This window comes from Musa acuminata, chromosome BXJ2-4 (genome assembly GCF_036884655.1).
Source record: "Musa acuminata AAA Group cultivar baxijiao chromosome BXJ2-4, Cavendish_Baxijiao_AAA, whole genome shotgun sequence".
Taxonomy (NCBI): domain Eukaryota; kingdom Viridiplantae; phylum Streptophyta; class Magnoliopsida; order Zingiberales; family Musaceae; genus Musa; species Musa acuminata.
This window is the reverse complement of record NC_088341.1, coordinates 8,548,281-8,560,360: the sequence shown is the minus strand read 5'-3', so window position 1 is coordinate 8,560,360 and position 12,080 is coordinate 8,548,281. Positions and strand designations below refer to the sequence as shown.

Sequence of the window (12,080 nt, the reverse complement as noted above, 5' to 3'; positions counted from 1 at the left end):
ACACCAGAACACCAGATATACGTGGTTCGGCCAATTGACTTTGACCTACATCCACGGAAGAAATAGGAGCAAATTACTACTATAAAAGAGGGACACTTACAAATGCCTTAGGAAATGTTCCTAGGCCATAAAACACCTTCAGCTTCCTAAATAAGAAGACTTCAAACCATAAGCAGGTTTTCTTGTGATGCCTGCTGTACTTCTTGTGGTGTCTGTGGTACTTCTTGTGGTGTGTCTAACATCAAAGCTCATGCCCTTATTTATAGTTCCAAGACGAGACAACAAGTCTGATTTTCCCGATGTGGGACTATGAGACTTGCCAAACTAACAACTCCTGATATCCGGTTTAAAGAACTACTATCAAAAGCTTCCAAAGGTGAAGAATAATTCTCAATCAACAAGTTCTGAGAACTGCCAAAAGATTCCAGCCTAGGAGACAGTGTCAGAATTAAGAATCTGCAAGGCACTTTCACCATCCAGGTTATTTTCTTGCCAAGGCAATCTCCATTTTTTGTTCACTCCAACTATGCACCGATCGGTGTCATTTTGCTGTCCCAACTGAGCTAAGAAACCAGAGCTCTGCATGGCTTTTGCCAAAAATGACATCATCTGTTGCCGGCACTGTTCCCTACGTTGAAAGCGCCGACCAAAGGTGTTTAAACTGCTGATCAGTGCCCTGCAGCTGCTGCTGCCTTAGCCTGACCAGTTCCTGCATGAGTACATTCTTGTCTCTCTTGAGCCTCTCAATCTCCTCCTATAGCCCAAATTTCCCCCACCTCGATACTACTCTGTGTTTGAGGCTTCTGCTGATGGTTGTGTGCATGGGTTGCTTTCCTCCTACTGATGATCTTCAGCAAATGCTTTTGGCCTCTCAGGAATCCCTCATTGGCAAACTCCCACTGGTCAGGATCAACCTTTCTAAACCACTGCAGAAACAATAGAAGGACAAACCAAAAAAAAACAGAAGTTAGTGCTAAAATGCATAAAATGTCACAACTAAACCCAATCCAACCATTCCCAACAGTAATGACAAGCTAAAAGGTCCAAGCAATGATGTAATAACTCTGAACCTCATGAAATCCAAGACCCATAGCAAGTCCCAAGGCCCTCATATATACCATCCATGCTGCAAAAGAAAGAAAGTAAGAAAAAGATGTACCACTTACAGTTCTAAGGAGTCACCAAATTGGCTTCAGTCTGTTGAAATATATCACACTAGATACCTTATTACACTAAGCTAAATCACCTATAACTTCGTTTGATCTAAATTACTAATCAAAATACTTAAATTAAATTAATATAAAACACTAACCAGACTTATAAATCAAACTCAGTCTTTGCTCATTTTCGATGTGAGAATAATTAGGGTGTCAGAAAGCATCAAGAGCAAAAGGTAGTTGATAAGTGAAGACCAACCTTCATCGGTGAATACTAGGGTCAGTCAGAAGGCAATATGACAGGTTAAGGTAGTTCCAAAGATCAAAAATTTTCTATGAAAACTACTGTGGGGAAGACTTCTAGATTTGGTCCCTCTGCTATGCTCTCATGTTCTGTTTGTCAGAACTATAGTGACTAAGCTAAACCACTTCCTCTCTGAGTGTTGCTTTGCTCTTTGAGTTCTGAAATTTGTAACAAAACAAACTAAGTTCAATTTTGATTGCTTTGCCTGTTGGAAGAGAAAACAGTTCCTTGTTGTTATCTGCTCCTTATTGATTCTTTAGAACCATTGAAATAAATGATTGCCATTTTTGCAACTCACCCAAATCATTAATATGAAATCTCGGTATCGATATTTAATATTATATGTATTTAAAGATAATTTATCAAAAAAAATCTTTTAGTATTAGGCCTTTACGTAGCACCCTCCTAATTAGTTTTTACCAATGGATACATTCTTTAAAAAAAATGTTAATACCCTTAAACTATGTTGTTCTAAGCTATAGATCGATGGGTCAATTTAATCAAATCTGATTATCACGATTCAAGTCAATAGGTTTGAATTAAGTCGAGTCAAAACTTTGTTGAATTTATGAACTAGTGTAACACTCAAATATAACAAAAGCTACACTCAGAGTGTAACTAAGGTATCTTTATCAAACCAATCTAAATTTCTTCATAACTACTAATACATAATTTTAAAATATTTATTTATTTTTTTAAATTATGATTTTAGGATGAATAAATTTTTAAATAGAATATTTTTGAGTTGTAGCTCGTTAATTTTTTATCAAATCATTCTAAACTTTTTTAGAATTACTAGAGTGAGATAATAATATATTTTATTTTTTTTTTATTTTTTTTATAAATTTAAGATGATTAATTTTTGAAATATAATATTTTTGGATTGAATTTATGATCAAATAAAATTCAAGCTTAATAATATGATTATAACTTAGTGTACTCTTTAAATCTTCACCAAACCTATTTAAACTTCTTTGGAACTACTAGGATGAGATGTAATAATATGTTTAGTTTTATTTTTGTATAAATTTAGGATCTAAAAAATGAAGTCAAATATAGTGAAATGATAATAACTATCATTTTATGATTTTATTAAAAAAAATTAGTCAAAATAAAAAATCCCTTAGTAAAAATTAAATATGAGGTGCCATCTTGTAAAAGTCCATGGATATGAGTTTTTTTTTCGATAAATTATATTATTTTTAATTATACAACTATTTTCTAACATATAAATATCACATATATAAGTATGATTAATCTCCATCAGTTAATTATTATTATTTAAAATTTTAAATAAATTTTATTCTCTTTAAGTAAACTATTAAATTAATAACATGAGATGCATTTGAGGTATTTTACATATTTTAAACTAAATTAGATAATACTAACTATACTTAATTGTTAGCAATACAAGTTTCTTAGATTGATATTGGTAGGAGGATTGTATTCGATGGATATTAATATTTTGAGTATGCATATGCTATATCAAAAATTGTAACCATAAATGGATTATTTTAACATTTAAAAAAATAGATATGCAAATAAAAAAAAAAACAAATTACATGTATCTATAAATACTCCGTGATATTTCTATCTATCCTCTAAATCTAAGTTAAGCACATACATTGTTGTAAAATTCAAAAACTTGAAGATACATGAGGAAACATATAATTAATGAAAGTGATAAATGATATTCTATGTATTTAATATTTAAAGATAATAATGATCGCTAATACTAATTTGAGTTTATTAGACATGAAAGATATAAACATTTAGAGGGCAAGAGGGATATGCATGTAATATTAAAGTTTGTAGGGGCAAATATGCCATTTAGAAATTGCGAAAGGATAAATATGTAAAACCAAAAAAAAATACTAATACGTGGTTCGGGATCGGTCCGGGTCCAGCTCCCGGGTCCGGTACGTGCGAACCCAGGTCACGAAGCAATTGCCCTAGTTGTGAGTACACCCGTCTCTCTCTCTCTCTCTCGCTCTCTCTCTCTCTCTCTCGTGGCGTCCGCACAGAGAAGACGGGGCTGAACTCCTCACAGTGCCTCCTCCCTGTCTCTCTCAGGTTCGTCTCTCTTCTTCTTCTTCTATATCCTGATCTGTATCTCGATCCATCTATAATCATGTTCTATTTAGATCTCAAAGCTTAGGTCGAAGACGGAAGAACCGTGGAGAAACTCATATTTCTCCACATATCTTCTGCTGTGGTTTGGGTGTTATTGGCGCTTGATACACTAGGGATTTTAAAAAGGTGCATCTTTAGGTCTGGGTGGTGGTCCTGCTTAGTTTTGCCCTTTTCGTGTAATCCCGATCTGTGTCTCTATATCTCTATAATCATCTTTCGTTCAGTTTTTTCAAATATTAGATTGAAGACGGAAGAAGCGTAGAGGGACTCCTTTTTCTCCGCATCTTTGTCTCTTTTGTTGTTCTGGTTTTGAAATTTGATGTAACTGGGAATTCAGAGAAGTTACATTTTTAGGGTTGAGTGGTAATCTGCTAGACATTTTCCCGTGGAAGTTTTAACTCTTCCATGCAGACTGCAATGTATCTGAAAACACTGGCAGAAATCTTTCTGAGGTAAATAGTCGTCGATTGGAGTTGAGTAACACAATCTAACTTCAAAAAGAACTTGGATTTGGTTATCTGTTGGGGAAGGTTTGTGCTTTCTTGACCGAGAATGAAGCACGCAGAACGATTCCAAAAGAATCATTTGGCAATAAACAATGTTATTTGGAGTTCTGATTGGCTAATTCTCCAAGTATTAAGAAATTTTTGTCTGCTTGTCTGCTTGTCTGCCTTAGCCATTTTCCTTCAAATTCTTTTAAATATTATGGCTAAGATATGTATCTTTGTCATGGTGGATCTGTGTTACGTTCTCATACCTAAGAATAAGTTCTCTCTGTTATGATCTATACTCTGAGCCTAAATTTGTGTAAGAATAATATTTTTATTGTCTTATCGCAGCCCTTTATTGTCAAAAATTGAAATTCATTAAGTAAAAAAAATCTTGACCATTGCGTGTTTCACTAGTGGGTTTCTCAACTGTTTCTTCTCTCCAAATCAACTGCCATTCTTGCCTGAGGTATTTGTCTATCCATTTTTACTTTTGGATGCAGTCAAGTAAAGATAATTTTAGTGACCATATATCCTAAAATCGGCAGAGAAGTCTAAATCTAGGAATAGCCTGATACTTCAGTTCTGTGTCACTAAAGTTCTTCAACTTCACATTTAGTTATCCTTGATTCTAGTACTAAAACAACACTAGGCTATTTCTTTAGACTCTTTAAATGAGGAGAGGTTAAACAATAACTCGAATTCTCTCAGTATATTGGAAGTCCTAATCCACAGTAAAGATGACATCTGTGCAACCCTCAAATAAAGTATCAGCTCTTTATGGTGTACTTTGTAGGAATCAATTTGTGTTTTGTGTGATCCGCATAGTTTGAATATGATATTATGATATGTCATACAAATTAGTATTTGTTTTACAGGGTAAAAACTGATGCAGTAAACATTATCATTTAGATTTTACCAACGTGGTCAGCACTCCTTTGTTGTCTCCAAAATTGTTTCCTTAAGAACTTCATCTATCATTTCCTTTGGTCGTGGATTCATTTCACTTCCTGCTTATTTTATTTCTTACTGTCTACTTTCCCCTTTTTCTTCATCTCCCTGTTTCCTCGCTTTGTTGATTTTTCATGTATTTCATCCAATTTGGTCCCTAGAACAAGCAAATCTCTCGCAGATTATCTTTTGGATCTCACTTCCCAGTTTCACATCACTAGAAAGATTGTCCTGAAACAAGGTATTCATTTGTCTCTTCCTAATTGAGATTTTGACCCCATGTGATATATTTGGGCCCCTGCTGAGCTAAAGAGCTCTTTGATTACAATTTATGCAGTTATTCTTCCTTTTCATTGCCATGTTTTTGTGCTTCTTGAGTTTGTGCAGACTAGGGCTTGGGAGTTCGATTGACGGTGGAATTGGGGTGATCCCATCCTTTGTTTCTTCCTGATTGAGTGTGTGTTTCAGAAATCCTCAATTTGGAGGATTAATTGGGAGTAGTTGTTGGAGGGGTCATTGGATTATGGGCAGCAGTGAGGCTGATGCATCTGCCAAGGCTCCAAAGACATCCACAGCTCAGGTACTCAGATGTCATCCTTGTAGTCTAAGACTCTAAAATTTCTATTTTGTCTGTTTGGGCTGTTGTTTGCTGGAAAAAACAGCTTTTTTTCTCGAGTGTTCTTGTTTTAGGAACAAACTCCTGCCACTAGCTCCACCCCTGCTGTGACTGTTTACCCAGACTGGTCGACCTTTCAGGTGTTGCTGTATTTCTATGGACGAACTCTTTCATCTTTTCGTCATAAATGTTCTTGCTAGTTGATTATTTATATGCTTTGGGGAACTTATCAAGTCCTTGTTTCTCACTCTATTAGGCATATTCACCGATTCCACCACATGGTTTCTTCCATTCTCCGGTGGGATCGAGTCCCCAGCCTCATCCTTACATGTGGGGACCTCAGGTGCTTTTTATTATTGATTTATTTAAAGGATTGTGTTTTTGGGATTTGTTCAAATGTTTGTCTTTCTCCAGGACAGGCAGGTTCTCAATGCATCTATTGTTGTTTGGACATTTTAAAAGAAGAAATCAGTGAAACATTGAGAAAAAATTATAGTAGAAAACTTTCCTTTTTAGTCCATTTTAATAGCAGTTATGATGGTAGTCATTTGAATACATTGTTATGTTAACATCACGTGAACTAGATGGTCATAAAGTCTGTGAAATTGTTTTAGTGTCTTGTCAACAGGTAAATTATACACTAAGCACTGCTAAATATTCATCACATATTATTTTGAAAATTGCATATGTTGTACAATGGTTAGATTTGGCTATTCACAAGCGAAACAATACCAGTGTTGAAAGTTTGAAACGATGAAGAAAGCAGAGAAGAACAGTAATATACTGGATCATTCTCTCCCTACAAGAAATGTCTAAAGTGAAATTTGTGGTGGACTGCACATGTCCTATATTTGCTAAAGCATTTATTTGTGGATTTTAGATGCTGTTTTTATGCTGGAACTTCTTCACAAAATTTTCCACTGCTTGTAACATTACTAACCATCTTCATGAAGTGTCCATTAGGTCAATACATTTCATCGTGACATCTATATTATTCAACATGTGAGCAAACTTTCATATCCAACCTTTTGTTTGCAGCACCTTATGCCACCATATGGAACTCCGCCACCTCCGTACGTAATGTATCCTCCTGGAGGGTTATATTCTCATCCATCTATTCCTCCTGTATGTTTTTTTAAATCAAACCTAGCTGTAATCTATCTCATGCAAATTCTCTTTTCCTAGATGCAATTTTTTTGCTTCTTATCATTCTGCAAATATTGAACAGGGGGCACATCCTTTTAGCCCTTATGCTATGGCTTCTCCGAGCAGCAACATTGAGGCTTCTGTGAGTTATTTGCTGCACCAAACAAACCTTATTATATATTTGAAATAATCAAATTGATTATGATGTATTATATCTCTAGGGAACTGCTCCTGGAGTGGACATTGATGGTAAGTCATCTGTAGGTAAGGAAAGAAGTCCCCTGAAAAGATCCAAAGGAAGTTTAGGTAGTTTAAATATGATTACAGGGAAGAACAACAGCGAGCCAGGTAAATTATCAGGGCAACCAGCCAATGGAGCCTTCTCTCAGAGGTATATCAAAAATAGGTTTGATTGTCATCATTTTATTTACTACATTTAGGGTGACACTGTTTGCAAAATATATGTCATCCCTTTTCTAAAAGAACTGATTTTTTGTAGTGGTGAAAGTGGAAGTGAGAGTTCAAGTGAAGGGAGTGATGCCAATTCTCAGAATGTGAGCATCTCTTTCCTTTCCTTTTGTGGGCTTTCTTTCTCTAGTTGTCATCTAATATCACAGTAATAGGAATCTCTTGGTGCTATGGATGTCATTTTTTACCCTTCTTGCAAATACCTCATTGTATTTTCTCATTCTTCCCTATCGTGCCTAAATTGATTTGCTTACTCATAGTCACTAAGCGCTTCTACTATGACATGAAGTAGTTTTTGGTTCCTATAAGAAGTTAATCTGCATTTTAGGACTTCAAGTGACACTAGGAGAACATAAAAGGACTTTCCATCATATCTTTGGTTATAATTTCTGTTGTCTGTGTTATTTTGGTTGATATTTTGAATGGAGAACGAGGTAAGTTAATGTTGTGTCATGCCACATGTCTGTTGTCTTCTATGATATTTGAATGTGCATAGGCAGCTGTAATTTATGGTTCGGAATGTTGGGCAGTTGGTAAATTGCATGTACAAAAATTAGTGATGGGAAGATGAGGATGTTGAGATGGTTGTGAAAATACTAGAATAGAATAAGAAACATTTACATTTATAAACAATTAATTATAGGTTCAATTGGGCATATATTGATGAAAAAATATTTAAAATGGTGCAGATGGACAGACACAGTTAGAGGAGGTGAAATAATTATGATTAGTGTTGTGAGTTTGTGAGAGGTAGAAATACCTAAGAAAACTTTATTAAAAACCATGAAAAATGATTTGATGTCTTAGTTTGACTAGATATACTATCCTCGATAAAGGTAATTGGTGGAACAAGATTTGTGCTTTATGGTTCAAGTTAGATCTTAGGAGATTATATCTACACATGCAAAACTAAGAATGTTGAGATGTGTGGAGTTAATAGAAAAAGAGTAGAAAATTTTACATCTGTGAACATTTAGGTGTAGGTCCAATCAAGGATAAATTGAGGAAAATTAACTCAAGATGATGAATCATATTCGAAGAGAAATTATAGATGCATTGCTTGGATGAGATGAATTAATGATTGATTAGTATAATGAGCAAAGATAGAGGAATACTTATGTATACTTTATTAAAAACCATAAAATGTTTTGTTGTTCTTAGTTTGACTAACGATATTGCCCCCAACTGAGTTCAATGGCAGAAGAAGACCCATATATCCAACTTCTAATAGTCAAATAGTTTTTGCATTATGACTTATTGTTGTCATATCATATTGGTTTTTTTTTCTAGGATACAAAATTTGTCATTTCATCCTTTATTTAAGTTTTGATCAAAATGGAGAAGAAGATACTTGCTTTAAGGGAAGAAATAACATAATGACATATACCAAGTAATGCAATTTTGTTCGGACCAGTGATTTAAAAAGCGCTAGGCGTCAAAACGCGTTAAGGTCCAAAAATGCCCGAGGTGCTAGGCGCTCGCACGAGCGAAGCGAGACGCTAAAATATAAAAATATATAATATAATTAATAAATATAATTATTTAAAATTAATAATTTCAAATAAACCTAACAATATTAACAGTATACAGTATACTGTTAACAATATACAGAAGGAGAAGAAGGAAGAGTGTAAGGGTGTGCTGATCGCTGACTGAGAAAAGAGGAAGCGGCAACGGTAGCGGGAGCTTGAGCGGGAGAGTAAGGAGGCAGCGGGAGCGGGAATGTAAGGAGGCAGCGGTAGCGGGAGCGGCGAGCGACAGCAGCAGCAGGAGCAGGAGCGACGACAGCGGCAGCGGTTGCGAGCAGCGGGCGCGGGAGCGACAGCGGCAACGAGCAGGGTTAGGGTTGGGCAGCGACAGTTGATATTGGTTTTAGTTGGTTCAATTGAACCAACTAACCATCGGAGACCGAACCAGACCTAAAATCCTGGTTCGGTCGCCTGGTTTAACTCAAGCGCTCGCCCGAAGTGCCCAGGCGGCGCCTCTTTGAAGCGCGCCGCCTGGAAGTTTAGCGAGGCGCTCGGGCCTCGCTTGGCCTCGCCCGAGCGCCTTTTTAAATCACTGGTTCGGACCGGATGTATTGTCCATATTTATCTGTCCAGGCATAAATCAACAATGCACACTCCCCAATTTTCGGCGGTCCACATGCGGTATGGTGCTTACCACTTGTTCCAGGCCCACAGTCCTGGTAATGAGTTTGGACCAGGCAGTAGTAAGCCTGTTTTCTTTGTTTTCTGTGTTGGTGGTATTCCTCTCATCAACCTTGTCTGCCATGAGCACCTCCTCATCTTCCTCGGCAGCAGCCTCTTCATCTTGCTTGGGCGTGGTCTCCTCCTCATCTTCCTTGGTTAACATCTCCTCATTTTCCTTGGTCGCCGTTGGCTCCTCCTCCACCACCTCCTCTACTCTGTGTTTTTTGCCACCTTCTCCCCTCTTCTCCTTTGCCTCCTCTCCTCTTCCTTCTATACTTCTCTTCTTTTCTTCTCCCTTATTCTTCTCCCTTATGGTACCATGGTACATAACAGCATACCACAAGTCAGTATGTTCATTCATACTAGAACCATAGCGGTGCAGCCAATGACTACCATAGGTCCGCTACCCAAAATTGCAATCCTCGACATGTATCTGATGTTTGAAGAAAGAAGCACGTGCATATGAGGTTTATTTAATGATAGACAATGAAACAGATTGATAGAATGCTGATGTTATTATAGGAGAGCATTATTTTTCTTGCAGTAGCACATACATATAAATCCGTGTGAAAATTTGTGCTATGGCTTCTTGATTTTATGATGCTAATTATTGGCCATGATGTGCATCGAGATGAAATTTCATGCTTAGCGGAAAAAAAATGTAAATCATACATGCGCATCAGAGAATGATGTGCAATATCTATATTTTGATCTGCGAAAAGTATGATTATTCTCTTCATTTTTTTCATTAAAATTTCAATTAATTGTGATCTGATGTTACTTGTACTGCATATATTCCCCGAGTTCTTGACGCATTGATAGAAAGTTCACTTGGACTTTGTTCAGTTATTTTTCTTTACTCTAATCGATATTGAGGAAATAATTGTTTGCACTTGCACAGATGAATGAATTTCAGGTTTCTGTTTTGTTGAAGCTTAAGCATTCATTTCATTTATGTTGTGCAGGATTCACATCCAAAGACAACCGGTGGGCATGAATCTCTTGGTGGTTGGTGAATTCAAATATATTTTTGCTTGTGTTATTATTATTAAGTATGCCGACTTCCAATTTTTACGAACCGCAGCAGAGGCATCCCAGAGTGGTTCTCAGAATGGTGTTACTCGAACTCCATCACAGGCAATGCTGAGTCATCCGATGTCTATGGTGCCTATGCCAGCAACTGCACCAGGGGCAGTTGCTGGTCCTACCACAAACTTAAATATAGGGATGGACTACTGGGGTGCTCCAAGCTCATCACCTATACCAATGCATGGTAAGATTCCTGCAACTGCAGTTGGAGGAGCTGCTGTGCCTGGTGCTCCTAGTGATATTTGGTTGCAGGTTTTCCCTTAGCTCCATCTTTTTTATTATTAAACTGTTTCAAGCTTCTTCGGAAATGTTGAAGTTTTATTATTGCTCCAGAAGCTAGAGATATTTTGTTCGGAATGTTGTTTCTGTTAACAATTTTGGTGATATTTAGGATGAAAGGGAACTTAAAAGGCAGAGACGAAAGCAATCTAACCGGGAATCTGCACGTAGATCCAGATTACGTAAGCAGGTACATGTCTGGCTTATGAAGATATATTTTTTTTTTATAGTAAATAATTCCAGATTATAGCAATCTAACTATTATTTGTTTTACAAGTACTAAATAACTCTTCCAGTTGTTGAAGATAAAGTATCATTAGTGTTTGATGATTCACAGGCAGAGTACGAGGAGTTGGCTCAACGCGCTGAGGCTTTGAGAGAGGATAATGCTTCCTTGAGGGCAGAGCTGACCAGGATCAACAAGGATTACGAGCATCTTCTTTCTCAGAACACGTTGCTTAAGGTGACGAGCCTTATCTTCCTCTGATACTCTCCTCAACTCGCCCATGTTATATGTGTTTTTGCATGTACCGATTACTGACCAACCATGCAGGAGAAGCTTGGAGAAGCAAAGCAAGGTACGGAAGACCAAACTCTCGACAGAAAAGAACAACATTCTGGAGATGGCCCCAGCAGGAACTTGGATACCGAGGCGCAAACAGCGGAAACAGAGCAAGTACGGAGTGGTGTGTAGCACTCACCTGCTTGAGATTGGAGCCTAACCCTAAACGACCTGGCACGCAGATTACATAGTATGATTAATATCTGAATATTATAGCTGTTGCTGTTGATTGGAAGTAGGTTGACTTGTGTCAATATCGACCACTTTAGCCTTGGTTTTTGTATTGAGCACTGTCTTGCTTTTAAATAGTCATTAATTGAGCAGATATAGGGTGCACAAACCCAATTTCATCTGCTGTCAAAGCATGGCTAGTGACTTCTCACAGTTGCCTATTAATATGCTGTGTATGGCTAACCTTTGATTGGATGTATTGATTGATGAGCAATCAACTATTGTTAATACACTAATCTCAACTTTTTATCTCATTGTTGATTATTAATCTGTATCGGATTATTTCAGCTGCTTACCAATCTGATAAGAGGTTCATATGGTGGTGTGTGTTGCAACTTTTAGCTAATATATGTATATATAGCTGCTTAAAATTTTGGTGGTCACCGAGGAGATTTAAATGATTTTGATTTAATTAGGAATAATACAGAACCAATATATATTACCCCAAGCTTCCAAAACGTAAA

General features: G+C 36.8%; 1 protein-coding gene across 7 annotated transcripts; it reads left to right on the top strand.

Annotated features, from left to right (window-relative positions):
- Positions 1-3,373: 3,373 nt before the first annotated feature.
- LOC135609871 (bZIP transcription factor 1-B-like) lies at positions 3,374-11,870 on the top strand. Of its 7 annotated transcripts, none has more exons than XM_065103621.1 (14): positions 3,374-3,534; positions 5,421-5,613; positions 5,724-5,789; positions 5,906-5,992; positions 6,688-6,774; positions 6,878-6,937; positions 7,017-7,044; positions 7,123-7,186; positions 7,295-7,349; positions 10,421-10,463; positions 10,540-10,796; positions 10,936-11,013; positions 11,161-11,286; positions 11,377-11,870. In XM_065103621.1, exons 2-14 carry the CDS (start codon positions 5,557-5,559, stop codon positions 11,515-11,517), a joined length of 1,149 nt encoding a protein of 382 aa, XP_064959693.1. In that variant the 5' UTR covers positions 3,374-3,534; positions 5,421-5,556; the 3' UTR covers positions 11,518-11,870. The 7 variants fall into 7 exon arrangements, with proteins under 7 accessions (XP_064959693.1, XP_064959694.1, XP_064959691.1 ...); XM_065103616.1 differs by adding an exon at positions 5,215-5,274 and having other exon boundaries at positions 3,493-3,534; positions 7,017-7,186; XM_065103622.1 differs by having other exon boundaries at positions 5,710-5,789; positions 7,017-7,186.
- The last annotated feature ends 210 nt before the right edge of the window (positions 11,871-12,080 follow it).

Bases quoted from the DNA above. Each gene is read 5' to 3' on its own strand.
- LOC135609871 (XM_065103615.1), top strand. From the start codon at position 5,557: ATGGGCAGCAGTGAGGCTGATGCATCTGCCAAGGCTCCAAAGACATCC. The intron at 5,614-5,723 runs GTACTCAGATGT...TTCTTGTTTTAG, and splicing joins CAAAGACATCCACAGCTCAG to GAACAAACTCCTGCCACTAG. The intron at 11,287-11,376 runs GTGACGAGCCTT...CCAACCATGCAG, and splicing joins CTCAGAACACGTTGCTTAAG to GAGAAGCTTGGAGAAGCAAA.